Genomic DNA, 25,726 nt, shown 5'->3' on the forward strand with positions numbered 1-25,726 from the left:
TGATGCAGAAAGGCCAGTGCCCTTCCTGTCACCTATTCTGTCTCTCCTCAAGGCCCCAGACTCTGTTCCTCCCATCTCTCCCTGTGTCCCCTCCTGATGTCGGGACGCTCTGCCAGCCACTCCTTTCCCCTGCCTGCTGTCGGGCCAGGTGCTCCCTCCTCCTCTCTCTTCCCTCCCCTGGGCCCTGCTCCCTGCCCTCCTGGGCAGCCAGGGCAGCAAGGACGGCACCAAGGGAGTTGCCCCATGGACAGGGCCCCACAGAGACATCACCGAGCCTCGCAGGGTAAGAGGCCCTGCAGCCTTACAGGCAGGTGGAAGGGGCTCCCAGGAGGTGCAGAGGAGAGATGGAAGGGGCTGGTCGGGACGTGAGAGGGTTGGGGCAAGAGAAGAGAGGAGAGAAAGATGGGTTGGCAGGGGAGGGTAGGCTGGTGAGGCACGGCAGGTCTTGATAGAGACTGAAGGAGACATGGGAGGAAGGGCTGGGGACTAGACAGAGGAGAGAAAGAGGAAGGAGAAGCAGGAAGCACATGGAGGGGAAAGAAAGGGAGCCGTGAAGAAGGAAGAGACAGGTGGGCTGGGGGAGGAGAGGAGAGAAGAGAGTCAGGGAAACTGGAGGGAGGAAGGGCCAGCATGTGGGCAGGGTCTGGTTTCCAGTGAGAGCGCCCCCTGGGAGGAGGGGCAGACACTGCTCATCTGGCTGGGACCCCAGGCAGCAGTACGAGGCCGACCACTCCACCTTCTGTTCATTCAGCGACGGAGGAAGCTGTCCTGCCTCTAAAGATGACAAAGGTCAGGGAAGCAAGCAATAGAACCCTGTCCGGTGCCCACGCCCACCCCCAGCACTTTGCTCCCCACTGGCTCAGGGTGTGGGGTGGAGGATGCGGTTTCATTTCTGCAGAAAATGTGGGACGCTCGGCCAGGGGTAGCAGGGGGGGACCGGGGGGTGTGGAGAGTCAGGCAGTCCTTGGCCGCACGAAGGGTCTAACTCAGAGACGGCTCAGCGGGATCCCATGGCCACATGCTAGGTCAGGTGTGAGCCCTGAGGCAAAAAGTGGTGGGGCCACCTGGTGGAGGAAGAACTCCACTGCCGGGGCAAGCAAGGGGAGCTCCCCCACCCCAGGCCTGCTATGAGGTTCAAGGCTAGTGGCTAGAGAGAGGGTGCCACGTCAGGGAGGAAGCTGGGTGGGGCCAGGCAGGATTGGCGGCAGGCGGGAGGGGCCGGATGGAGCCACTCCCTCTCTGCGCAGTCCTCCCCCAACCCTACCCCACCCCAGCTGAGCCCAGACCTTCAAGTCCATCACTCCCACCCAGTCCAGTGGAGGAACTGGCTTACGGGGGCATCTCCTGGGCACAGGGACAGTGTGTGAGCCGGGAGGGTGAGCAGAAGGGAAAGATGCTGAGCATTAGACAAGTGCTGTGCTTAGTCGCTCGGTGGTGTCCGACTCTTTGCGGCCCGATAAACTGTAGCCCACCAGGCTCCTCTTCCATGGGGATTCTCCACGCAAGAATACTAGAGGGGGTAGCTATACCCTCCTCCAGGCGATCTTCCCAACCCAGGGATCCAACCCAGGGATCCAACCCAGGTCTCCGGCATTGCAGGTCTCCCGGATTCTTTCCCATCTGAGTCACCAGGGAAGCCCACTGGGCAAGTAGAAGGAAAAAGTAACAGGAGAGCACAGTCAGAGGTCAGGGGAAATACAGGGGGCTTAAGGCAGGCCTGCAGCGTTTACTGAAATGAAAACTGGCCTTGCGCTCTGTGAGGAGCTGCTGTGTGGATGTACAAAATGCAGTAAGGTCTGGCAGGGGAAGCTTCTTCACAGGGACTCCTTCGGTAGGTGTTTAATAAAAGTTAACCATATGAATGAATGACATGCTCTTCCCTGCTCCAACCAGGCTCTAGCTGAAGGCTTCCCCCTCAGCAGCTGCTCCTCTGGAGGTCTGTGCCTCCCTGCCTCCCTCCCACATCAACCCATCTGTGCTCCCTACAGCCTTCTCTTCACCTGGACCAGCCACACACAGCAGGAGGCATTGCTTCTTCTGCAGGCTGGGGGGCCAGTGGAGCCAGAGCCTGCAGGAGGCAGTGTGTGTGCTGGGGATGTCTGTGTTTGCAGCTCTCCCTTCTTCCTTCTAAGCTCTCTCTTCTTCCTTCTAACACCCTCACTAGCCTACCCTCAACCCCTACACCTCAAAATTCCCAGGTGCTGCGGGCACAAACAAGCAACCAAGAGTTTTAACTCTGGCCGCTTGGCTCCGTGGTAAAGAATTCTCCTGACGATGCAGGAGACGCAGGTTTGATCCCTGAGTCAGGAAGATTCCCCTGGAGGAAAAAATGACAACGCACTCCAATATTCTTGCCAGCAAAGTCCCATGGACAGAGGAGCCTGGCAGGCTACAGTAGTAGGGTTGCAGAGTTGAACACGACTGAGCATGCTTGTGCAGCCAGCAGAATATTTACTGTGTATCTCTAAGGGGCAGGCACTACAAAATAACAATATGAACAAGGCAGACACAGTCCCTGCCTCCATAGGGCTTATTGTCTAGCAGGAAAGCTCCCTCTTCTTAGATCATGAACAGTTATAGCGGTGAGATGATGTGATGAGTGCCAGGAAATCAACTGCTGGAGCTGAGTGTGTCAGCACAAGGGCGGGAGGGCTTCTCTGGGGAAAAGACCTGATTGGGAACTTGGGGGATGAAAAGTTGTCTAGATTGAGGAGGGGCCAGGGAAGGGCCTTCCAGGCAGAAAGAATAATGTGGGGAAGTCCCAGAGTGGCGAGGAGCCTGGCACATTTCAGGATTTGAAGAGGCTTTGCATGACTGTAGGGCAGAATGAAGAGAGCAGTGCAGTGGAGGTGGTCCCACCTTCTCAGACGCCAGGTTCTTCCAGGAAGGACTGGGGTAGGGGTGAGGGCCTGAGCATTGGGGAGGATCTCTTGATCCTCCGTGGTCCTCAACTTTTGGCCCTGACCCCCTCTCTTCTCCTTACAGAGCTGCTGGCTGCAAAGAAGACCCACACCTGTGAGTAGAGGATTGGGGCAGGAACTGGTGCTGGGGTGTGGAGAGATGGCAAAGAATTCAGCAAGGGCGCCAGGAGGTCCATGTAAAAGCAAGGCACATGCCTTGCATGCTCGGAGCTGGAGCAACCGGGCAGAGGTGGCCAGGTCTGAAAGGAGGTGGAGCTGAAAAACCAGGGACATGGGGAGATGAGGAGGAGGAGTGATAAAACCTCAAGACTGGGGGGCAAAGGGAGGAGATAAGGGAGAAGCCTGAAAAGTGCGAGGGAATGTCGCAAAGAAGTAAGGAGAGCACAGTGAAAGGGAGCCACAGGAAGGAGAAGGAGCTGCTGGACAGAGGCACAGGAGATGCTGGGTGGGGCAGTGGGGGGTGGGCAGTGGTGGAGATCACTAGGTCAGACAGGGAGATGCTGAGGCAGGGTGGCCTCAGGGACTCAGGGTGCCTGCACCAGGCTTTGTGGCAGCAGAGTCAGGTTTGCTGTGCATCTCTGTGGTTAACACATCCCAAGGCATGAACAAGCCTGGGGCCAGCCTGTGCAGAGCAGGAGAACAGGAAAGCCTTCATCTTGGTAGGAAACACATGGAGAGAAACACTCTGGGTCCTGGGGACATTGAAAGACTGAGGCTGCAACATGTGAGGAAGGGATTAGAGCCCAGGAAGGACTTACCAATGGATACTAGCAAGGAATACCTTCTCTTGGGAACTCTCAACTCATCAGATCTGTCCTCCTACTTCATAAGAGAGGCTACACCCCCAGAAAATGCACCCATTGCACCTTGGTCTCAAAGCTCATGTCCCATCAACGTGCCCTTCCAGGCCCAGGATGCCTTCTCAGAATCCTTGAACTGAGGAGGACCACTCCAGGGCATGAGTCCCTTCTCCATGGCCCTGCCTTGGACTGCCTACCAGTTCCTCCTGAGAGCTCACTGCAGTTCTTTCTGCTGCCATCATCGCCTAGAGCTCCCTGTTCCGAGCAGAGAGATCTCAGAAGGCCCAAGCATCACCCTCCTCCCTGAGCTGGTCAGATAGGGGCTGGGAGGCCACCAGGAGGCTACATCCTTCTGAGTGGGGGGTTGCTTTGCTCAGCACAATCCTGATCAGTGCCTCGCCTGCCCCTAGCCACAGGGCCCCACGGAAATGCTGAGCAGGGCCCTGGGAGGAAAGCGGGTCAAGGAGTGACGCGGGTGAGCTGAGGGAGGTGGGGGCCAGGGACCATATGTGGGTGGGGGGGAGAAGGGGGACTTTCGGAGCATCTGGAACTGGAAGAGGCTAAACGCCATTCCTACCCTCAACCCCTTACCACAGAAACCTCGGCCAGGACCACACCCCCTCACCCCCTTCCAACCCCCTGGCCCTGTGCAACCATACCTCCACCCCACCCCCACCCGTGAGGGTCCTCAGGAGAACATGGGCTGACAGCCCCTCCCCCACCCACTGCCAGCTCCTGAGTGCCCAAGGAAGGCCAGCGGGGAAAGGCCTGTGCCAGGCGCCATTAGAGTCCCAGCAAGATCAGAGGCCTCTTAGGAGGTTTGGCCCAGATAATCCAGGAAAGATTAATGCCTCCTCCAGGCCCGGAGACTCTGAAAAGTGGGCTCTGGAAGTGGAGACAGTCATAAAAGGGGCCTCCAAGACAACCCCAGGAAGGGAGATGCCCAAGAGGGACTCCCAGACTGAGAGGGGCACCTGATTACTAAGGGGTCCTGAAGAGGGAACCCCGAGGCTGAGGTGCCCACAGAGCAGATATGAGGCTGAGAGGGCCTCTGAAGTTGATGGACCCCAGAGAAGGATTCCAAGACCAAGAAACTCTACAGAGACTCCCACAGCAGGAGACCCTCCTAAGCAGACCTGAACCAGAGAAAGCTTCCCATTTCTCAAGTGTAATCTGGGGTCAAACACCCTGATTTTGAGTCCTGACTCCACCACTTTGCTAGCTGTGTGACCTCAGACAAGTTACCTAACCTCTCTGTGTCTCACTGTCCTCATCTTTGAAGTAGGGATAATGGTACCTACAACATAAAGCTTTCTGTGAAGACTAGATCATCCACATAAAGCCTTAAGAACCATTTCTGGCACATGGTTAAGCATTATTATTAACATCATCTTCATTCCAAGTTCAGCAGTTTTGCTCCTGAGGAAATTTCTGACCGACTAACCCCTCCTACAGATAGTGGCATTTGTCTGATGGTTATTGCTGCTACTATAATCACTTATGCCCTAGCCCAGGGTATGTACCGTGTGCAGGGAGGGCATGAGCGTAGTGGGTGGTGGGCAGCCTCCCAGACTGCATCTCACTGAGCACGGCTGTTGGCAGTCCACAGGGTCGCAGGTGGCCCCAGGCAGACATTCTGTGACTTACCTCTAGAAATAGCCCCGTCCCTGGAGTCACCTGGCAAAGAGGGTCAGGCTCTCGGGGATCCTTGGGGGGAGGGGGAGTAAGGACCTGGCCCCAGGCTCATGTGAGCTCCATTCCGGCTCCCCAGCCAGAACTACCCTGGCGGGTGGAAACAGCTTTTACGCGTGTGGCTGTCGCCTGTGGTTTTGGAATTTTCCAACGCCCCCTGCGATTGGCTGCCCCGCCCCTCACACTCTGCCCCAGGCCCAGATTGGCCACATGGGGCGCCTGTCATCCTACCCGCTGCACCCCAGGGGGGGTTGGGGGGTGGAGTTGGGGGGGGTTGTCACTCGGCCACCTGTGTGGTGCAGATCTTAAACCCCCCGGCCCAGAAGCATTGGGGGAGAGCTAGGTGCAGAGCTGCGGACTGAGGCTCTGCCAAGAGGGCCTGGCCCCTACCCCTGCTGTCAGCTGCGCCCCATCCCTGGACCACCCCGGCTGAGAAGGACAGGGAGCCCAGGCGGCAAAGCCCAGGACTCAGTCATGAGAAGTAAGTGAATGGGCCTCCTGGGAGCGGGGAAGCCTGGGGCCCATCATCATTCCCGGGCCTTCTGAAAAGGAGGGAACAGTGTGGGCAAAAGCCGAGCGCTCTTCCCTGGCAGGGTGTGTCCTGGTCAGGGCTAGGATCTGTTGGATGGAGTAGTCGTGGAGTCTCATTCCTCAAACGGTTCTCTTAGAACAGTTGCAGTAAAGGGACTATTGAGGAACTCCTCTGTCATGGGCTCTGGCAAGGATCTCCCAGAGTAGGTGAGGTGCCCCGCGCCTTGTTTTACAAAAAGGGACTGAGACCCAGAGGGGCCCAGTGCTTCACCCCTAGATCACACAGCTGTAGTAGGTGGAGGCTGGTAATTAACAGGCAGCCCAAACTCGCTGTCCCGGCACCCACTGCAGTGTTTCCCTCCACGCCTCCAAACTACCTGTGGGCAGGGTGAGAAAGGAGGCCAGAGGAGCCGCTGTGCCCTGAAGCAGCGGGTTGGCGAGGGTAAAGACAGGGCAGCTGGCAGAGGGGGTCAGAACCCCAGCATCCAGGCCTCTGAGCCATCACACTCCCTGCCCACTGCAGGATCATGAGGACCAAGTGGAATCCAGCCAGGGTGGTGTGTGTGTGTGTGTGTGTATGAGAGACCCCTCATCCCAGGTTCAGACACCCATTTGATGAGTAGGATCAGGCAGTAGAGATGAGAGCAAAAAGCCTTCAACTTTACTGGCTTCCTGGCCCAAAGCCATGGGCCAACAGCTGGTGGGCAGATGTCTGGGGTCCCTGTTCCTTCCAGCAGAGCAGGGTGGGCAAATCGCCCTCATGTGGGGAGCCAGAGAACCTCCCAGAGCATAGGGTGAAGGACGAAAAGGGAAGCCCTGGACTCCTGTGGCCTGAGGCAGGAGGCACCCCCAGCCTCAACTGGGGGTCTTCCCACAACCCACAAAAGAGAGTCCATATTATACTGGAAAAACCCACGGGCTGAGTCTAAATATCAGCTTCTGAGCCACCTCTGTCCCTGACTAGCCTTGTCCTTAGGCAAGTCATTGCGCCCCCCTCTCTTATTTTAAAAAAAGCTGAATTTAAAAACAAAACTAACTTCGGAGAAGCTCCCGTTCTGACCAAGCAGAGAGCGGTGGTCTCCAAGTGAAGCATCCCCCAGAGTAGTGGAGGGAACTTAGAGGAGACACGGAGAGGTGGCCAAGGAAAGGAAAGAGCTTCACCTCCACACTTGGGGTGGAGACTCCCGTGCAGGCGTCCAAGCGGGGGCGGCCAGGAGGGGTGAAGAGACCCAAACTTCAGTTTCCCTTCTGGCTTCTTCCCAGTAGCAGCAAAGGTTAGTCTTCCCAGAAATGGTCTCAAATCAGCCAATCCACCTTGGGAAGAAGCAATGGTCGGATGTGCTTCAGAGCCTGGCAGGAGGGCAGGAGAGCCCGGGACTGAACAGGGGAGACACTGAACAGAGCAGGTCTACGTGACAAACCCACCCCCACCAAGCTGGTAGGCTGGAGAGGGTCTCCTCCTATCTGGGGTTGGTGCCGCTGATCCTTCTCACTTGGACGTCTCTGGGCACCTCATAGCCCCTCATGAGTTCCAGCTACCTCCCTGTCCTCTGACCTTCTCTGGGGCGGGCAGAGCACTAGGGGCTTGGAACTGTGACCCACACAAAGACCAAGGTCCAGACACACCAGGAGCAGAAAACGGACCAGTGGCACTCCCCTGATGGTCCAGTGGCTAGGACTCTGTGCCCCCAGTGCAGGGGGCCCAGGTTCGATCCCTGGTAAGGGAACTAGATCCCACGTGTTGAAAATAAAAGATTCTGCATGCTGCAACTAAGACCCAGTACAGCCAAGTAAATTTAAAAAAAAAAAGAAAAAGATGAAGAAGAAAGGAACCAGACCAAGAAATAAAGAGAGATGCAGAGGCCAAACTCAAATGACAGAAGATCTATGAAACACATAGGGAGAGAGTGATGTCTAGATAGAGCTACAACTGGAGAAATACCAGGAGAGCCAAAACATTACAACGTGTAGCCTGAGACAGGACTGAAGTGTAGAAGATGGAAAGGCACACAGACCCAGGGGGTGACAGAGAGAAAAGGAGGTGGGCAGGAGAGGGGAGACACTGAATATAGATCAGGTGTAGGAAGGCAGAAGTGGGAGGGATGGAATTTACAGAAGCTCCGAAAGAATGATAGGGTCTCTGCCATCATGACCTGCTGCCGAGGAGAGAGGAAACATCCATTAGCCAGAAGAGCTCCCCAGCCAGCCAGAGGGAGGGTGGCCCCGTCAGCTCACTCCGGGGCATGGCTGGAGTGGAGCCAACAGACATAAGGCCCTGGCGTTAGGCCTGGATGGGGAGGTGGGAGGGCAAGGGCTATGAGGTTGCGTTCTCGTCTTTGTTGTGCCCTGATCTTCCTCAAGTCTGGTCATGATGAGGAGGACCCGTCAACCAGAAAGAAGTCCAAGTCCCGGGGTGCCACAGACCTCACCCAGAGAGCTCAGGGCCATTCAAAGGGCCCCCTCCTTCCTCGAATCGCTGTTGTACCTTTGGCTTCTTCTCTCTGCCCATTCCTAACAGGACTCCCAAACACCTCCAGCTCAGGGCTTTAGAAGGTGGGAGCACCCCAGCCTGTCCCATCACCAAGAAACATGGGTATTGGTGTGGCTGCCCCTCCCAGGGGCTCCTTCCCGCTCCCCTGCCCCTGTCCCCTGATTCAGACGGGGAACAGGGACTTTCCCATGCTGAGAGCTCTCCTAGAGAGGCAGCCCTGGGGTCTCCTCCAATGACTAGTCCTTTCTGAGATCTCATCTCCACTCCTCCAGCTGCCCCCTCCCTGGGACTCCAGGCTCAGAAAGGATGGAGATATCCATCTAGGAGGAGGGATGGCAGCAGGGCTGGGCCACAGGGCCAGAGCCTGGGTCTTTCTGGGGGCCCTGGCCTTCCCACAGCAGCAGAGGCCCTCTGGAAAGGAGACTCGAGCCTCGGGAAGGCCGCTGGCGGTGCGTCTGGGCTCCTGCTCCTTACTGCTTCCTCCTGGTGATTCATCCCCTCCCCCCATCCCCTGGTTGTTTTCACTCAATTCTTTTGTTTCCCCTCCTTTCTCCTGTCCCAGACTGCGGGGGTGGCGGGGGCACCAGGAGGGGGTTTCAGGTGGCTGGCTGGCTTTCATAGCTTTTCAAAACCCCAGACTCTCCCTCGCCCACCTGAGTTTTAGCTTCACTACTTTCTCAGCCCTGGGACCTGGGTGTATCAGCAGAAAATTTTCACTAAGGGCAGACAGGAGCGTTCGCCAGGTACAGCGGCTTCTGTTCTGACCCCCACCCTGCCCTCCCCTTCCTGCTCTTTGTGGCGGGAGCCCACCGCCGTGGTTTCCAACTTTGCAGAAGCTGCGGGAACTGAGAGCTGAGAAAGGAGGGAGGCTGGTGACCGGCTGGGGTACACAGGGATCCCCTGGCCGGAGGTGTGGTCTCTGTGGGGAGAGGGACTGAGTTGGAGCTGGGGGGTGAGGGCCCCTGAGCTAAGAAAAGAGATACAGTCCTTTCTCACTCACTCACTCACTGGTTTCTGCAAAGAGGCCTGCCAGCATGCCTGACCTGAAAGCCAGACCACAGGCCAGAGGAGCTGTGGTCCTGCAAGGGGTCCTAAATCAGGAGCTCGGCTGGGGTGGGCGAACCATGGTTAAAGGCAGGAGGGGGCTGACACCACAGGAGAAGGTATGGGACAGAGGGAATAATGACTGGATCTTTAGACTAGACATGAGGCCCAGCTTTAGTTCCATGGGTGTCCTCCCTGAATTCTGGTCCTAGCCCACCCCCCTCACTTTGCACTTCCGCTGCAGCCGGTAAACATGCCCCCACCCACAATCTGCCTAGTGCATTTGAGTGTCTCATCCTTCTAGAGTGAAAGGCTCAATGGTTGGGGACACTGGCTTTCAGGTTACAGAGACCTGGGCTTGCATACCAGATCTCCCACTTCTGGTGAGGACCAGCAAGCTTGTGCAACCTTGGTCAAGCCACTCACTCTCCCCTGCTCGTTTTCTCGTTCTTAAAATGGGGACGATACAAAGAGTACCTACTTCACGGGATTATCGTGGTCATTAAATGAAAAATGTATGTAAAGCCTGGCACAGAGTAAGAATTCAGCCAACGCTTATGTCTATCATCCTTGTGTGTGCTCAGCTGCTCAGTCATGTCTGACTCTTTGCGACCCCATGAACTGTTGCCTGCCAGGCTCCACTGTCCATGGAATTTCCCAGGCAAGAATACTGGGGTGGGTAGCCTCCAGGCTTTTCTGTCCATGGGATCAAAAATACTGCAGTAGTTTGCCATTTCCTTCTCCAGGGGATCTTCCTGACCCAGGGATCGAGCCCATGTCTCCTGTGTCTCCTGCATTGGCAGGTGGATTCTTGACCACTCTGCCACCTGGGAAGATGCCACCTGTCATCATCATCCTTAATCAATGTCCTTTGGAGAAAAAGAGAGAGAAAGAGGCGAGAGGAAAAGCCTAGCCTTGGGCAGATAGAGCACCAGGGGAAGATGAGGACCTCAGGGTGCCTCTGTCTGCACCTTTCTCTGCCAGAGCTGGGGTGGTTCTGGGGTTTGAGGGGAAAGATCCCCCTGGGTTGCAGCCCCTCCTTTGCTCCTACCACTTCCTCTCTGTGGCATAGGGCACCTGGACAGGGCCCAGGGCTGGCTTTCTAAGGTGGCACAGGGCCAAGCTCAGGATGCATTCAAAGAGCGCTATCAATGAATCTTGCAGCTGTGAGAAGGGTGAGATTAGAGGAGGCTGGAGGGAGGGGGACAGCCTACTTTGTCTCTACCGTATTTCCCCACATAGGAGGTGCTCAGAGGAGGCTCCCTGGGGATCCTTCAATCTCCAAAGCAGTCCAGAAGAGATTCATTTTCTTTTCCTAGTACTGTGTTGGAATGAAGTTTTAGAAGTCACACCGGTTGGCAGATAAAAGAATGAGCTGGGGAGGAGACCACCAGCCCCACCCTTATGCCCCAGCAAGAGGCAGAAGCAGGAAGAGGGACTACATTCTTGCTACTCAGAAATGTAGGGTGAGGACCAGCAAGCTTGGGCACCAACCAAGAGCTTGTTCAAATGCAGAACCTGGGGCCCTCCGACTTCCTGAGTAGGGACCTGCATCTTAACTAGCTCCCTAGGGGATCTTGTTGGCGACTCAGAGGTCTAGGGTCATGCAATCACTAGGTGGTTTCAGGAGGTATCATGTGTATGTGGGCACGTCGTCTCCCTCCTTGGAACTGAGGGGCCCTGGGAGAGAACCTGGGGTCGCAAAGAGTCGGACACGACTGAGTGACTGAACTGAACTGAACTGAACTGGGAGAGAACCACAGTGAGCTACACAGATCTTCCTGAAGCAGCAGGCAAGGGCAGATAGAGTGAGGGCTGTTGTGGGAGCCATGCTGCAGGGGTTGACCTCGAGGCTCCTGACCTCTGCTTAGTTCTAGTTCCTGGCACTGTTAGGCCCTTAGGTGGTAAGTTCCTGGCAGGCCAGGCTCCTGGGAAACAGCTTGAGTAATCCTGTGATTACTCAGCTCCCCTCCCCAACCTGGGTTCCCACCAGCTACTGCTTCAGGGACAGGGCTCATGGGGGGAGGCTGCAAAGGTGAGGTATTCAAGGTGTTTTTCAGCTCCAGCTCACCCCACCGCCACCTCTGCCGGTCCTCTTCCCGTCCTCTCCCCGCCCCTCCTCCACAAGTCACACTCGTGTGCACCGGTACTTTCTCTTTGAGGTTTTGGGTAGATGGCATGGCCGGGGTACAGGTGGCAGGGCCAGGAGGGAGGAGCAGGATAAGAGGGCCTGACCGTGCTGACAGGGCCAGGCCTTGGGCATGGGGGCAGGACACGAGTGTGGGTTTTTTCTGTGTTTCCGGGGCTCTCTCTCCATCTCTGCATCTGTCTCTGTCGTCTCCTGGTCCCGAATCTCTTGGTCTCTCTAGCTGAGAGGCTGGAGGGTCCAGCTCAAAACCCCTGACCCTGTGTGCCTGTCTCACTCTGTATCTCTGTCTCGGACTGTGGCTGGGGAGTGTGGGACTATGGTTGCTGGCCCAGTGGCTGGGGTCCAAACTCTGGTCTCCCCCAAACACGGGTATTTGTGAAGGTGGTCTGTGGCTGGCCACATCGTCCTATGAAAAGGGCAAGGTCTCAGTGACACTGTTGTGAGGTTCCTGGGGCTGGGACCAGCAGTGGGTCAGGCGGTAGGGCCGAGAGACGTGTCTGGGTCAGCCGTGTGGTCAGCGCATACACGCACACGGATGTGGCTCTTGGAGAAGGGAAGAGGCAGGGAGGCCTGTGGTTGAGTGCTGGGCTGGAGCCCAAGTTCCTACTGTGGCTTGGCCTAGTCTCCCTCCCGCTTACTTTTTGGGTGACCCACGATGGTTTCTGCCCTCTCTGGGCTTAGGGCCACTGAGGAGTGAGATCCCACAATGCTGGAGGGGAACTTGTGGGGGAGAGGCAAGAGCTGACTCCACAGGAGACAAGTACTTCTCTTGGGCCTCAAACGCCTTCAGGGTTCTCTTCCCACTGCTGTGCTCGATGGCAGCCAGCACACAGTGTTTCCAGCTGCAAAGCACTTTCCTCGGGTGAGTCCGTGTACCCCCTATGCTAACACCCGTCACCCCCTGCACCGGCCACGAAGGCTGTGCTGACCCTGATTTTACTGACAAGGGCACTGAGACCTAGAGAATCCAGTGGCTAAGATGTGCAGGTGTCCCTGCATTCTCTGCCCCTTTTCTAGGTATCCAGTCCTCCCTTGTTCTCTCTTCCCTCCATTCATTCCCATCTGCTCTTAATTTACTGGAAAGAATCTGAAAGTTCTCTTGCCATCTGTCCTAGATGATCAGGACAGCCTATTGGGTGGGTGCTGGGCAGGCTAGTGGGACTGCCTGAGAACTCGAGTCAGGAGAGACTCGAGATCTAATGGACAGATTTCAGACACCCTGTCCCCCATGAGAGGCAGCTGCTTACTCTGACTCGGGTCTAGGCTAACCTGAGGGGATGATGGTTTAAGGGTAACAAAAACAATATTTGGGGGAGCAGTGGGCAAGCCATGGTCACCCTCCCCACCTCACATCAGCAGGCCCTACACCACAACCAGAGTCCAGGCCTAGGCCAGAAGAGAGTTCATAGCACTGGATTTGCCCTGCAGGCAGCGGCTGCTTCCTCTGACCCTTGGAATCAGAGATGAGGGGGAGCTGTGGTCCTAGACCACTTTTACATCCTGCTCCATCCCAGGCAGGAGAAGGCAATGGCAACCCACTCCAGTACTCTTGCCTGGACAATCCCATTGGCGGAGGAGCCTGGTGCGCTGCAGTCCATGGGGTCGCAAAGAGTCGGACACAACTGAGCAACTTCATTTTTCACTTTCATGCATTGGAGAAGGAAATGGCAACCCACTCCAGTGTTCTTGCCTGGAGAATCCCAGGGACAGGGGAGCCTGGTGGGCTGCCATCTATGGGGTCGCACAGAGTCGGACACGACTGAAGCGACTTAGCAGCAGCAGCAGCCATACCAGGCATTTTCCCTCAGAGGGGAGGCAGCAGGTCAGCAACGGCAGAGGAGAGAAGCGCATGCCCTTAGGAGTGATGAAAACACCTGAAAGGGAACCCATCCCTGCCCAGTCCCTCCAAAGATTGGCTGGTGGAGAGGCCGGCGGCTCATCCCTGAAACTTAGCAGGGAGCTGTGGGCATTGACAAGGATGGGGCAAAGTAGAAATGGACCTGGGGCCAGTAACCATCCACAGCGAAGGCACCAGGGAGGTAGATTACAATGAGCTTAGTGGGAGAGGGGGAGGGTCCTGGCAGCCAGTCAACAAACACTAACACACAAATATGCACAGTGTACACACTGGCTCAAGCAGCTATGCCTGTTGCCTCGTGAATCACATATACCTTTCGTGTACACACACACACACACACACACGCGCACACACGAGCACCCCTTCAAGCAGGCAACATGCCCACTGATGTGTGTGCCCCTGAAATCACAGACATGGATCAGCAGAATGGAAAGCTATGGGGAACTGGGAGATAGACCCAGCTCCTGAGTAAGCTAGCTTTGTGAACCTGGGCCAACCATCTGATCTAATCTGGCCTATTCCTTCCTTGGTAAAGGGGAAAAAAAGAGGTCTGAATGATCCGATGGTCTCTAGTCCCAGCCAGTGTTAACATTCATGATTTGGGCTCACACAGCTGGAGGCAGAGGCCCGCGTACACACACGTAAGCATCCATACACAGCCACCCTCTGCTCTGGGCCAGGAACCTGGGAGCTCTGTTTGATCCGCTCCCTGGCTCTCAGACATCCAGAAGAGCTGGCTTGCTGCCCCCACTTTCCTGGGCTCCATCTGGCTTCTCTCTACCCTCTCTGGGCCCCACCCTGTGACCCTGCCCTCTTGGCCCCCCAGTCTCCGCACAGCCCCTCCCTGAGCCTTCACAGCCCGGCTGAGGATGGCAGGCAGCTCTACCTGGCCCCCAGGTGCCTCCCGCCTGGTGCACCACATCTTCCCACCAGGCCCCACAGTCTGCCCTGGGGGGCCAAGCCCCAGTGTGGGGAGGGCAGCTCAGAGGAAGCCCCCTGGGCGGGAAGCAGGTGTTGTGAAGTAGTGAGGACTCCTAGGTCCCCAGGCGGGAGGGAGGCAACTAGAGCTTTTCATCTTGAAGGGCTGAGCAGGTGGCCTCTCTGCAGCTGCTTTCTCTGCCCCCATAGAACTGGTACAACCCCAGCCACTCCGCAAAACTAAAACAGCCTCCACAGATCCTTTGCTGAGTGGCATTTGGCATTCACTCCTTCGTCCATCTTATTGTTGTTGTTCAGTTGTTGTAGCCCGCCAGGCTCCTCTGTCCATGGGATTCTCCGGGTAAGAATACCGGAGTGGGTTGCCATTTTCATCTCCAGGGGATCTTCCCGACCCAGGGATTGAACCCACGTCTCCTGCTTGGCAGGTGGGTTCTTTACCACTGAGCCACCAGGGAAGCCCGGTCTCCCATCTTACAAGAGGACTGGGGTAGGGCAGCAGAGGATACACCACGTCCCTCGATCTGCCTCCCAGGTGCTGGGGTAGGCTGCACCGAAGGCTCCCGGGCTCACCTCTGCTCTTTCCTTCTTCCAGCACAAATTGAAGTGATTCCGTGTAAAATCTGTGGGGACAAGTCATCTGGGATCCACTACGGGGTTATCACCTGTGAGGGGTGCAAGGTGAGTGCTCGCTCATACACAGTCTCTTCAGAGGATAGGAGAGGGGGCTCGGCAGCCTCCGTACTGCCTGCAGGGCTGGTCTCCTGAGACGGCTAGGGAGCTGCCCGGTGGCGCCTTGCCTGGAGAGCCCTGTGCCAGAGGGCCTTGTCTTCAACTTGGGAAGCGACTGCAGGACAGATTATAATGGAGGAGAGAAAACTGAGGGGTCCTACGATCTGGAGGTCCTCAGACTGATCTCGGCCCTGCCAGGGCCAGCAGCCATGGTCTTCACCTGCCTTCCCCAGGGCTTCTTCCGCCGGAGCCAGCAGTGCAACGTGGCCTACTCCTGCACCCGCCAGCAGAACTGCCCCATCGACCGCACGAGCCGCAACCGATGCCAGCACTGCCGCCTGCAGAAGTGCCTGGCCCTGGGCATGTCCCGAGATGGTGAGGCCGAGTGGGCAGCCCCCCAGGGCTTCAGTCGCCAGAGCGGCGGCCTGACCAGACGGGTTCAGCGGCACCAGACCGGGGTTCAGCAGCCTTCCGGGTCTCCGCCCTCCAAACTTCCCTCTGGCAGGCTCTGGTCTCTTCCACTGTCCAGCGTGGCGGTGGGCAGGCTGCCCTCATCAAAGGTCTTCACAGTCCCCAGCTTCAGGCTCTGCAACAACAACCCTTGTTTCCTCAAACTCCTAGGCCCTTTTCCCCTTCCTTGGGAGGGACTCTCCTCACCCGACTCGCCTCCAGCCCAGATCCCATCCCCATCCACAGTCCACATCTTTCCCCAGCTGCCCCCTTGCTCCAACTCCACCTGGCTCCCCGTACCCCTATCTCCAGCTTGGGACAAAGGGCTGTGACTATGAATGGGACCACAATCACCCTGAGAACAGCCCGGAAGGCTGAGGTTCACAAGGGCGGCTGTTCCTGGTGCCTTTCTCCCTTTCTCAGCCACTGCCCCCTTGGCAGCCCCCAAACTGCTCCCCCCTCCAACACCACAGAAGGAGCCCAGGGTGGGGCTGGGGGAGGCATGAGGTGATGGGGAGCCAGAAGGAGCCTGTCAGCACTTTTCAGCGCCCAAAATAACAAAGTGAAAGGAAACACGCAGGGTTGCAAAGGGGCAGGCGGGGTGAGGGGCTGTGCCCCCACACCTGGGAGGGGCGGTGGGGCGAGTGAAAAGGCAGGAAAGAGAGAGCAGAAGAGGATGTTCAGAAACAAGCCGCGGAGCCTGGGTTGGGCTGTGGTGAGTATCTAGGTCACCAGGGAGCCTGTAGGCCTGACCACAGGGAGACCTGTGTTCTCGGCTCTCCTCTTCCTCCCGACCCTCCTAGATTGGGCGAGGTGACCCCGATACAGCTTGAGGCTCCCTCCCCAGCCATCCCCAGCCCCATAGCAGGAGGCCGGGCTCCTCAGCCCAGACTCATTGCTCAAATTCTGCCATTTAGTCCAAGCTGGTTTCAAGCAGGGAGAGTTTGCTCAGAAGACTGATACGTCTGCTGATACATCTGGGCTGGACAGAGCCCAGAAGCAGACAGGAGTCGGCAGGAGTGGGTCTTGAACAGAAATGCCTGGAAGGCAAGCTCCCGGGCCAGACTGGAGAAGCTCTGCTCGGAGTGAGCTCTTCAAGGAGCAGCAAGTTAATCCTGTAATGGTCACAATGCCTATTGACTCTGCCCTGTGCCATGTCCTCCCGCCTCCAAAACTCCTGATCCCCCGACCTCTTTCAGCTGTCAAGTTTGGCCGCATGTCCAAGAAGCAAAGGGACAGCCTGCATGCAGAGGTGCAGAAACAGCTGCAGCAGCGGCAACAGCAGCAACGGGAACAAGCGGCCAAGACCCCTCCCATGGGAGCCCAAGGAGCAGACACCCTCGCCTGCACCTTGGGGCTCCCGGATGGGCAGCTACCCCTGGGCTCCTCGCCTGACCTGCCAGAGGCCTCAGCCTGTCCCCCTAGTCTCCTGAGGGCTCCAGGCTGTGGGCCCTCCTACTCCAACAGCCTGGCCAAGACCGGGCTCAACGGGGCCTCGTACCACCTGGAATACAGCCCTGAGCGGGGCAAGGCTGAGGGCAGGGAGAACTTCTATGGCATAGGCAGCCAGCTGGCCCCAGACAGGGGTGGACTTCACTCTGAGGACCCCAGGCGTCCTGGGCTTGGGGAGCCAGGACGGGGCCTGGACAGCTACTTCACCCCCAGTTTCCGCAGCACCCCAGAGGTGCCTTATGCTTCCCTGACGGAGATTGGTAAGCAGCTGGGGAGGCGGAGAGTGTAGAAAGATGAGGGAGGAGCTTTCAAGAAAGGGGCCCTGTGGGACTTCCCTGGTGGTTAAAAGTCCACGTTTCCACTGCAGGGACATGGATTCTATCCCTGGTCAGGGAACTAAGATCCCACATACTGTGCAGTGTGGGAAAAAAAATGGAGTGGGGGGCCCTAGTCAGCATCACATGTAAACCAAGCATACACAAGGGTCTAGGGGGAGGCAGAGCAGGTCTAGGCCAGGCAGAGGAGCGCCCTTGGTATGCGAAAGGTAGGAGCTGGCTGAGATGGAACCTCTGCCTTCCTCCCTTGACCCCAGAGCACCTGGTGCAGAACGTTTGCAAGTCCTACCGGGACACGTGTCAGCTGCGGCTGGAGGACCTGCTCCGTCAGCGCTCCAATATCTTCTCACGAGAGGAGGTGGCTGGCTACCAGAGGAAGGTGAGGCCAGGACACCGCGCCGGGGAGGAAAGACTCCTGCCACTACCCAGGGAGTCCAGAGACAGCAACCTGCACACATGAGTGGGCTGGGCCGAGGCAGGGTATCCCAGAGAGACACAGTGTGCACCTGCTTTTAAGTACGCACCCTAGCAGATGGGTGAGAGCTTCTCCTTAGCTCCTGCCTATGGTTGTTTTACCTGGTCTTCATCGGTAAAGAATTTGCCTGCAATGGGGGAGACCTGGGTTCGATCCCTGGGTCAGAAAAATCCCCTGGAGAAGGCAATGGCAACCTACTCCAGTATTTTTGATCCCATGGACAGAAGAGGCTGGAGGGCTGTAGTCCATGGGGTCACAAAGAGTTGAACACCAATGAGTAACACACACACACATATACACACACACACCCTATGTCCTTCACCACCCAGACCTAGAAGTACAGACCTCAGCATACTCTCCTTCCTCCTCCTCTATCAACAGTAGTCAGACTTCTCATTAGCATCTGTTTCAACACTCTTTCTCTGCCAGGCACTGTGCTGAACACTTTACATAAATTACCCTTGACCCTTACAACAACCACCCTATGAGGCTGCCACTCCTGCTTTTAATGGACTGAGAAAGTGAGCACAGAGGAGTTCGTAGACGTACTCCACGCCACAAGGTAGTGGAGCCAAAGGCAAATTTAGATCCACTGGGCCCCAAAGTGCATTGTGCTAAGAACAGGCTAAAAACACAAGTGCTGAGAACGTGGGGGGTACTTGCCGTTTTGTCTGGGCTCCCAGGGCATCAGTGGGGTCCCGGGGGTCCTAAAAGACAGCTCCAGTGGGACCTCCCTCCTCCTCTGCAGTCGATGTGGGAGATGTGGGGACGCTGTGCCCACCGACTCACCGAGGCCATTCAGTATGTGGTGGAGTTCGCTAAGAGGCTCCCGGGCTTTATGGAGCTCTGCCAGAACGACCAGATCGTGCTACTCAAAGCAGGTGCCCAGGGAGAGCGGGTGGGCTGCGGGGTAGGGGGCACCAGTGTGGAATGGGCGGGGCTGTGTGGAGGGAGGTGCCTTAGGGACCCAGGACACTGAAGGGAGACAGAGACAGATTCCTGGCTCTGTGTGACAACGCGCCTGCATTTCTCCCCACTCCCCAGGAGCCATGGAAGTGGTGCTGGTCAGGATGTGCCGGGCCTACAACGCTGACAATGACACAGTCTTTTTTGAAGGCAAATACGGTGGCGTGGAGCTGTTCCGAGCCTTGGGTGAGGGGCAGGGGGAGATGAGCAAGAGGAGTCCGAGGCCAACCCCATCCGAGGCTTCCAGACCCAGGGCGTCCTCTTTTCAGGACAGATTGCCCGCTCTGCTCCAGACACCAAGGGGGTGGGTGTCCTTGGGCACCATGGCCTCAGCCGCCTTGCTCACTATTTTGTTTCCACCCTCCCAGGCTGCAGTGAACTCATCAGCTCCATCTTTGACTTCTCCCGCTCCCTGAGTGCCTTGCGCTTTTCAGAGGACGAGATCGCCCTCTACACAGCCCTCGTCCTCATCAATGCCAGTGAGTGTCACTGGGCTTGGGCAAAGGACAGTCAGGCGGTGGGGGCACAAAAGGTACTGAAGAGTCTGGACCTTGTGTGCTGTGCTCAAACGGCCTTCGCAGGTGGCACTGGTGGAAAAGAACCCGCCCACCAGTGCAGGCGACATAAGACATGTGTGTTTCCATCCCTGGGTCGGGAAGATCCCCTGGAGGAGGAAATTGCAACCCACAGGCAGGCGGTGGGGGCATGACGGATACTGAAGGGTGTGGACCTTGGCTGTGGTTAAATCTGGGAAGGTATTTATAAAGCAGAATAAGCCCACCCAATGTTGCTGTAAAATAAGATGAGTCAAAATAAAGATCCAGAGGAGCCTGAGAAAAGGAAGAGAGACGTGCAGGTGGGGCTGGAGAAGTGGGGAGACATGAGGAAGAGAGGAAGTGAGCCACTTCCCTGAGAGCAATGAGGCTGCATGTGAGTCCCTGCCAGGGATTCCACTGTGGCTCCACACTGGAATCACCTGTGGAGCTTTAAAAAATGAATGCTGTGATTCTGACGTCATGGATCTCAGGTGCAGTCGGAACACCAGAATTTTTCACAGCCTCTCGCAGGTTATTGTAACGTGCCACCAAGCTTGAGAATCGCTGCTCTGTGTGAACTCATTTTAAGGCAACAAGCCATCGGGAATTCCCTGGCGGCCCAGTGGTTAGGACTCCACGCTTTCACTGCTGAGGGTGCGGGTTCAGCCCCTGGTGGGCAAACTAAGATCCCACAAGTCCTAGGACAGAGCCAAAAATAAAAACAAAAGGCTACCTGCCATCAGGGCAGGACTCTGGATGTCCACTCCACAGAATGGAGTGGGCTGGGTGAGCCAGCTGAATGCCAAGGATTCTGAGAACCTGGGGAAGTGGGTTGTGCTACTAACCTGAGTTTGGAGACCAAGTTATCAGTCCACTGGCTCTACCAATGAGTAGAGACTGAAACATGCCCCTTGACCTGGAAATAAAGACTGAAAAGAGGACTTCTGGTTATTTTATGGAGTCAGGACAAAAGTGGTTTGTCTCTTGAAGTTAGCCACAGACTGCTGTAGAAGCCCCAGTGCTGACCTAGGTGGCTGCACAAGGCCCATCTCCTCTCTGGGACCATCTTTACCAAGTCAGGGTGAAGGGGGAGATCTTTTCTTCCACACAGCAGAGTTTTAGTGGAGAGCACTGAATTAGCTATGTGAAATATCAGGGACCAGGGAGAAGGCAGCCTGGAATGGGGAGATCAGAATGTCTCATCTCTTTCATCTCTCCCCAGTTTTCCTTATAGAGAGCTACCCGAGACCCCCACAGCTTACCAACTCCAAAACAATACACACCCACACCCCCTACACTGTCTCTCACTCAGCTAAGAAGATCTCTGTTCAGCACAGATGTCCAGAATGACACACCCTTTGGGGGAAGTTAATGTCCATGTTCTTTCTTGTTTTTGCTGTGGTCCCATCCCCTCCTTCAGACCGGCCAGGGCTCCAAGAGAAAAGAAAAGTAGAACAGCTGCAGTGCAATCTGGAGCTGGCCTTTCATCATCATCTCTGCAAGACTCATCGCCAAGGCATCCTGGCAAAGGTAGGAGCAGTCCCTGGGACAGAGGAGGTCAGGCCCGGCGCCAGATCTGTGACCTCAGGGTTTGCAAGGACCAGGGTCTGAGGGTCCAGAGGAGGAAGTGCCTGAGAGCTAAGTTGGACGAGAGAGCTTGTAACAGCACAGGACACGGGGACTGAGCAGCCACTTCTGTGTGGGTACAGATGAAAAGTTAGGGAGCCTGAAATTGGGAGGGACCTCCAGGGAACAATTCAGTTTAATAGAGCCACCGCTTACCAGCACCTGCTTGTACTGTGAGTGGAAAGATACAGAGATGCCGTCCTTACCCCCACCAAGAGTTTTTAACCTGCTGTGAAGAAGAGATTTGTATACCAATGACTAACGCTGAATAGGATGTGATACGGGATAAAATAATAATGTGATTAACAACGTGCTTTCCCAGATATACTCATCTTTGTGACAACTCAGTCAGTAAGAGAGATGTTAAAATCTCCCTGTAGTGATAACAAGACCTGAATGACTTGTTCAAGTTTACACAATCGTGGGTGATAAATGCAAGTCCCGGGGCTCTTTCTACTGCATCTCTGTGCCCCTGACATATTACTACAATAAGAAATATTGGGGAAATGTGACAGCATGGAATAGGGATTAAAAATAACTTGAGGGCAAAAGGAGAGGATCGTAAATGCTTCCTAGTGAAGGTGGCATTTAAACTAGGCCATGAAATATTTATTTTAACAGGCATTGAGGGGTGGGGTAGGCATTCCAGGCTTAGGGAACAATATGAGCAAAAATAAGGAGGCAAGACAATGCGTATATGGAGAATAGTTGGTGGAACATTTTGACTACATGCTAAGATTGGAAGCTGGGATAGATTGATGGGGGCAGGAAAGTAGCAGAAGACAACCTTAAAAATTAGGTCAGGGAGCAAATCAGAGAGGACTTTCAATGCCATATTAAAGAATTAAGACTTTATTTCCAGGCAATGGAGAGCACCAAAGGCTAGAGGAATGATATCATCAGAGCTATTTTTTAGGCAATTTAATTTGGAACCAATGTAAGGGGACCATTTATGGAATGGTTCAAGCAATGGACCCTTGCTGTGTGCCAGGCACGGTGCTGGGTGCTGAGAATACAGAAATGACTTAAATGACAGTCTCTGCCCTACATGAACCTCAAGTCTGGTAGAATAGTTCAGGAGGAGCACCAGCTGGGAGGGCAGTTGGAAAGCAAATCTGGTGGAATCCACCTTCGGAATGCATTGCCTCCCCACCGTCACCCTCTTGCTGTCAGCGCTCACTTGAACCATTAGAGAGGCCTCCAGCTGGACCCTGTCTGTCCCACTGCAGCCACACGGCACTCCTCAGTGCTCCTGTAGCTGCCACCGTGCTGATAATCAAAGCCAGAGTCTCTGTTGTGGCCAGCTGGCCTCATGGCATGACCCCCGACTTCTTTTCTTACCTCTTCTCCTTCCACTGCCCTCTCAGTCACCCATTCCAGCAGCACTGGCCTCCTTGCTATTCCTTGAACACATCAAGTTGCTTCTCAGGGCTTTTGCACCTGCTGCCCCAGGTGCCTGGATGCTTCTTCCCCTCGTTTTCCAAACAACCTGCTCCATCCCTTTATTCTGGAGAGCTTTTCCCAGACCACCCCATCCAAAAAGCTTTCTGAAGTTTTCTAATATTTATTTTCTGGCTCCCTCACTAGAATATACAGTTAATAAAGGTAGAGATTTTATTTTATTCACTGATGCATCACCACAGCCCATCATAGTGCCTAGCCAAAAGGTTCTCAACACACATAATGAGAATGAATGAAAGAATGAATGAAATGAATGAAAGAATGTTGCAATAGCCCAAACAAATGCAAGATAAAGCAGGAGGAATGAGAAGAGGATGAATTTAAGAGGTATCAAGGGATCCCATGCTGCCTGCTCTTCCCTGACTGTCCCTTTCCTAGATACCTAACCTGGGGAGAAAGGGATGGTGGCTGGTGAGAGGTGCTTTTAAGCCTCACTTGGTGATACAGGAAATTGCAGAAGAGAAATGGTTTTCTCAGTCTTTCTCCAGTGAGGTCTCTCTGCCTCTGTCTCCTCACAGGTCTCTGGGCCTTTTTCATTCCCCTCCACTGGCTGAGTGCTGGCAATGTTGATTTACTATTTGCAGTGTTGGGTATCTGTTTGGAAAATGCTTAGTCCAAAGAAACAGTTATTGAGCATTTGCCATGTGCAAGCAGTAAGATAGGTACAGAGGATACAGAGAGAGTAGGGAGGAGAGGGAGGGAGAGAGACTCGAGGAGCTTAAATCTAGGCTGGAGAGGTAGACAAATTGGATCATTTTCCTAAAATGGGATTTAAGTGCTACACAGAGGGAAGCCCAAAGGAAGGGACCCTTAATCCAGGGAAATAGTCCTAGAGGAGGTAACACTGAAGGTGCTAGAATTAGCCAAGCACAGAAGAATTGAAAAGGCATTCCAGGTAAGGGGAACAGCATCAACGAAGGCAAACAGGCGCCTAACAGTGTGTAAGAGAGTCACAGACTTTCACTATTATAAAAGCATGGGGACTTCCCTGATGGTCCAGCGATTAAGATGTCATGCTTCCAGTGCAGAGGGCATGGGTTCAATCCCTGGTCAGGGAATTAAGATCCCACATGCCACATGGCGTGGCAAAAAGATTTTTTTAAAAAGCATAAGAGAGTGAGAGAGTCCTGAACAGGGCTCATTTAAGGAGTAGCAGGAACACCATTTGGGGGTTCAGCCAGAAAACATGTTCCTGTCCCACTGCGGTTCTCGCGTGCTTCCAGTTCTTTGAATACAGACCTACCCCTACCAATGGGATCTGGCTGACCCCCAAGTGCTGAGTGTGCAGGGAGGGAGTACAGAGGGTTATCCCAGCCCAGGAAGGATGGGAGGACTTCTCTGACCTGGGGACAGAGCTGCAGTACTCACCCTTCTTCCCATGAACCCACCTCCAGCTGCCACCCAAGGGGAAGCTGCGGAGCCTGTGTAGCCAGCACGTGGAAAAGCTGCAAACCTTCCAGCATCTCCACCCTATCGTGGTCCAAGCTGCTTTCCCTCCACTCTACAAGGAACTCTTCAGCACTGAAATCGAGTCACCCGAGGGCCTGTCCAAGTGATCTGGAGGAGGGACTCCGTTCTCTTCCCTAGAGCCTGCTGGCTCACCTTTCCCTTGGTCTTTTCCTTTCCTGTGGCCCCTGGAGGGTGGTCTCTGACTGTATGGGGGGATGGGTAAACAAACGCTGAGACTGGGTTTCAGCCCACCGGTCTGCCTGGCAGCAGGCCAAGAGCCAGAGGGTCGGGATTGAAGGACTCCGTCCCCAGCCTCAGCTTTGTCCGGACTCCTTTCCCATGCCCTGTCACCCCCAGCTTCTGGGAGGCCTGGGGTGGGATACAAGGACCTCTCGAAGGACCTAGGTATCCTCAGGACAATAAGGGGTTCCAGGACACCCTGGATGAATGGAACTCAACTCTGGACTCGGAAGCTAAGAATAGGACTTTGAAATACCTCATTGCACTTCCTTGGGGGCTTTGGCTGGGGTGGTGCCACAAGCTTGGAGACTGGCGGCCGGAGCCCAGAAGGACCTGCATATAACACGAATCTGCATCACCAGGTTTTCTGCCTGACCCCTCCTCCCAGCTCAGCAAGGAAATGGTTAGGCACTCGGGGGTCTTGAAAAAAAAAAAAAACTGGATATGTGAAGGGTAAGGATCGGATGGGAGTGAGGGAGGGGCTGGGGATGATAATTTTATGGGCTTTGGATATAGGGATAGGGTATGATGAAGACCAAGAACATCACAGATAGACAGTTAGAACTCAGACTTCTTTTGTGCACTTTAAAAATAGACTTTAGGGATTACCCAAATCTGTCAGAGACACACATCCACAGACAGGTGAAACATACTCACACACTCAACCTGCAGTCATGTGGCTCTGTAGACACATTTAATCTGACACAATCTGTCTCCCTTGAGGTCACAGCTCAGAGGAGCTTAGCGGCCCCAGGGAAGAGTCCCAATCCTGAGGGACCCCAGAACATTTCACCTGGTGCTCTAGTTCCCCAGTCTTAGGCCAGGGGCGGCCCAAACTCTATGCCAGCCCCAGCTGTCTTCGGTTGCAAGAAATCCTAAAAGAAGAGGTAGCTGGACACTGATCAGTCACAGGGCCAAGAACAGACCCTTGGAGTACTAGTTGTCTGGTCCCCACCCTGCAGCCCTGCTCTTGTTATGAGAAAGGAAGCAGATGCAATTCCAGCACTCTCTCCGTGGATACCGCTGGGTCCAGCAAGGTGGAGAAGACCGTGATCTTGCCCGAGAACTTCTCTTGGTTTTATAAACAGCTGTGTTCCCTGCTTGGAGGGAAACAGCAGGTGGTCAGGGGGTTTGGTTTTTTTCTTTTTTTTCTCTCAGGGGAGTGTAAACATAAACTCCAACCTGTGCCATTCTTTATAAAATGATTTCAAAGGCAAGAGGTGTGTGTGCCAGGTGGGAGGAGCCTTAATGAAGGTTATCCTAGTGCTGCTCTGAAATCTCATTCTGCATGAGGACCCAGGTTCCTAGCCCAGGCAGCCATCAACATTGTAAGGATGCTAGCCCCCCACCCTGAGCCGTCCCCCATAGAGGTGAGGGAGCTGACTATCAGGAACGCCCCCCCTCCCCCACTGAAGCAATCTCAGACTAAGCACCACAGCAGGCATTCTGGACTGAGAACTTTCCCCACAAATGATACCCACAGGGGACATTTAGAATGAGAGGTGGCACAGAATCGCCCAGCATTTGGGAGACTGAAAGACAACCCTATGGAGAATGCCTGGCCGGCCCCAGAGCTCCTGGG

The 25,726-nt window shown here is 55.2% G+C and overlaps 1 protein-coding gene across 5 annotated transcripts; it reads left to right on the forward strand.

Moving 5' to 3' along the window:
- The first annotated feature begins 161 nt into the window (after positions 1-161).
- On the forward strand, positions 162-25,361 carry RORC (RAR related orphan receptor C). 5 transcript variants are annotated; one of them, XM_019955459.2, is made up of 11 exons: positions 162-283; positions 2,986-3,015; positions 15,018-15,103; positions 15,388-15,529; positions 16,804-17,316; positions 17,649-17,770; positions 18,615-18,747; positions 18,911-19,018; positions 19,201-19,311; positions 20,789-20,898; positions 23,850-25,361. In XM_019955459.2, exons 1-11 carry the CDS (start codon positions 244-246, stop codon positions 24,009-24,011), a joined length of 1,557 nt encoding a protein of 518 aa, XP_019811018.1. In that variant the 5' UTR covers positions 162-243; the 3' UTR covers positions 24,012-25,361. The 5 variants fall into 5 exon arrangements, with proteins under 5 accessions (XP_019811018.1, XP_019811023.1, XP_019811015.1 ...); XM_019955464.2 differs by having other exon boundaries at positions 173-307; positions 18,911-18,982; XM_019955456.2 differs by having other exon boundaries at positions 174-307.
- The last annotated feature ends 365 nt before the right edge of the window (positions 25,362-25,726 follow it).

This window comes from Bos indicus, chromosome 3 (assembly GCF_029378745.1).
Source record: "Bos indicus isolate NIAB-ARS_2022 breed Sahiwal x Tharparkar chromosome 3, NIAB-ARS_B.indTharparkar_mat_pri_1.0, whole genome shotgun sequence".
Taxonomy (NCBI): Eukaryota; Metazoa; Chordata; class Mammalia; order Artiodactyla; family Bovidae; genus Bos; species Bos indicus.

Excerpts from the sequence above, each read along its gene's own strand:
- RORC (XM_019955456.2), top strand. The coding sequence starts at position 244 with ATGGACAGGGCCCCACAGAGACATCACCGAGCCTCGCAGGGTAAGAGG. Across the intron at positions 15,530-16,803 it reads CCTGGGCATGTCCCGAGATG|CTGTCAAGTTTGGCCGCATG; the intron begins GTGAGGCCGAGT and ends GACCTCTTTCAG. Across the intron at positions 19,019-19,200 it reads GGAGCTGTTCCGAGCCTTGG|GCTGCAGTGAACTCATCAGC; the intron begins GTGAGGGGCAGG and ends CCACCCTCCCAG.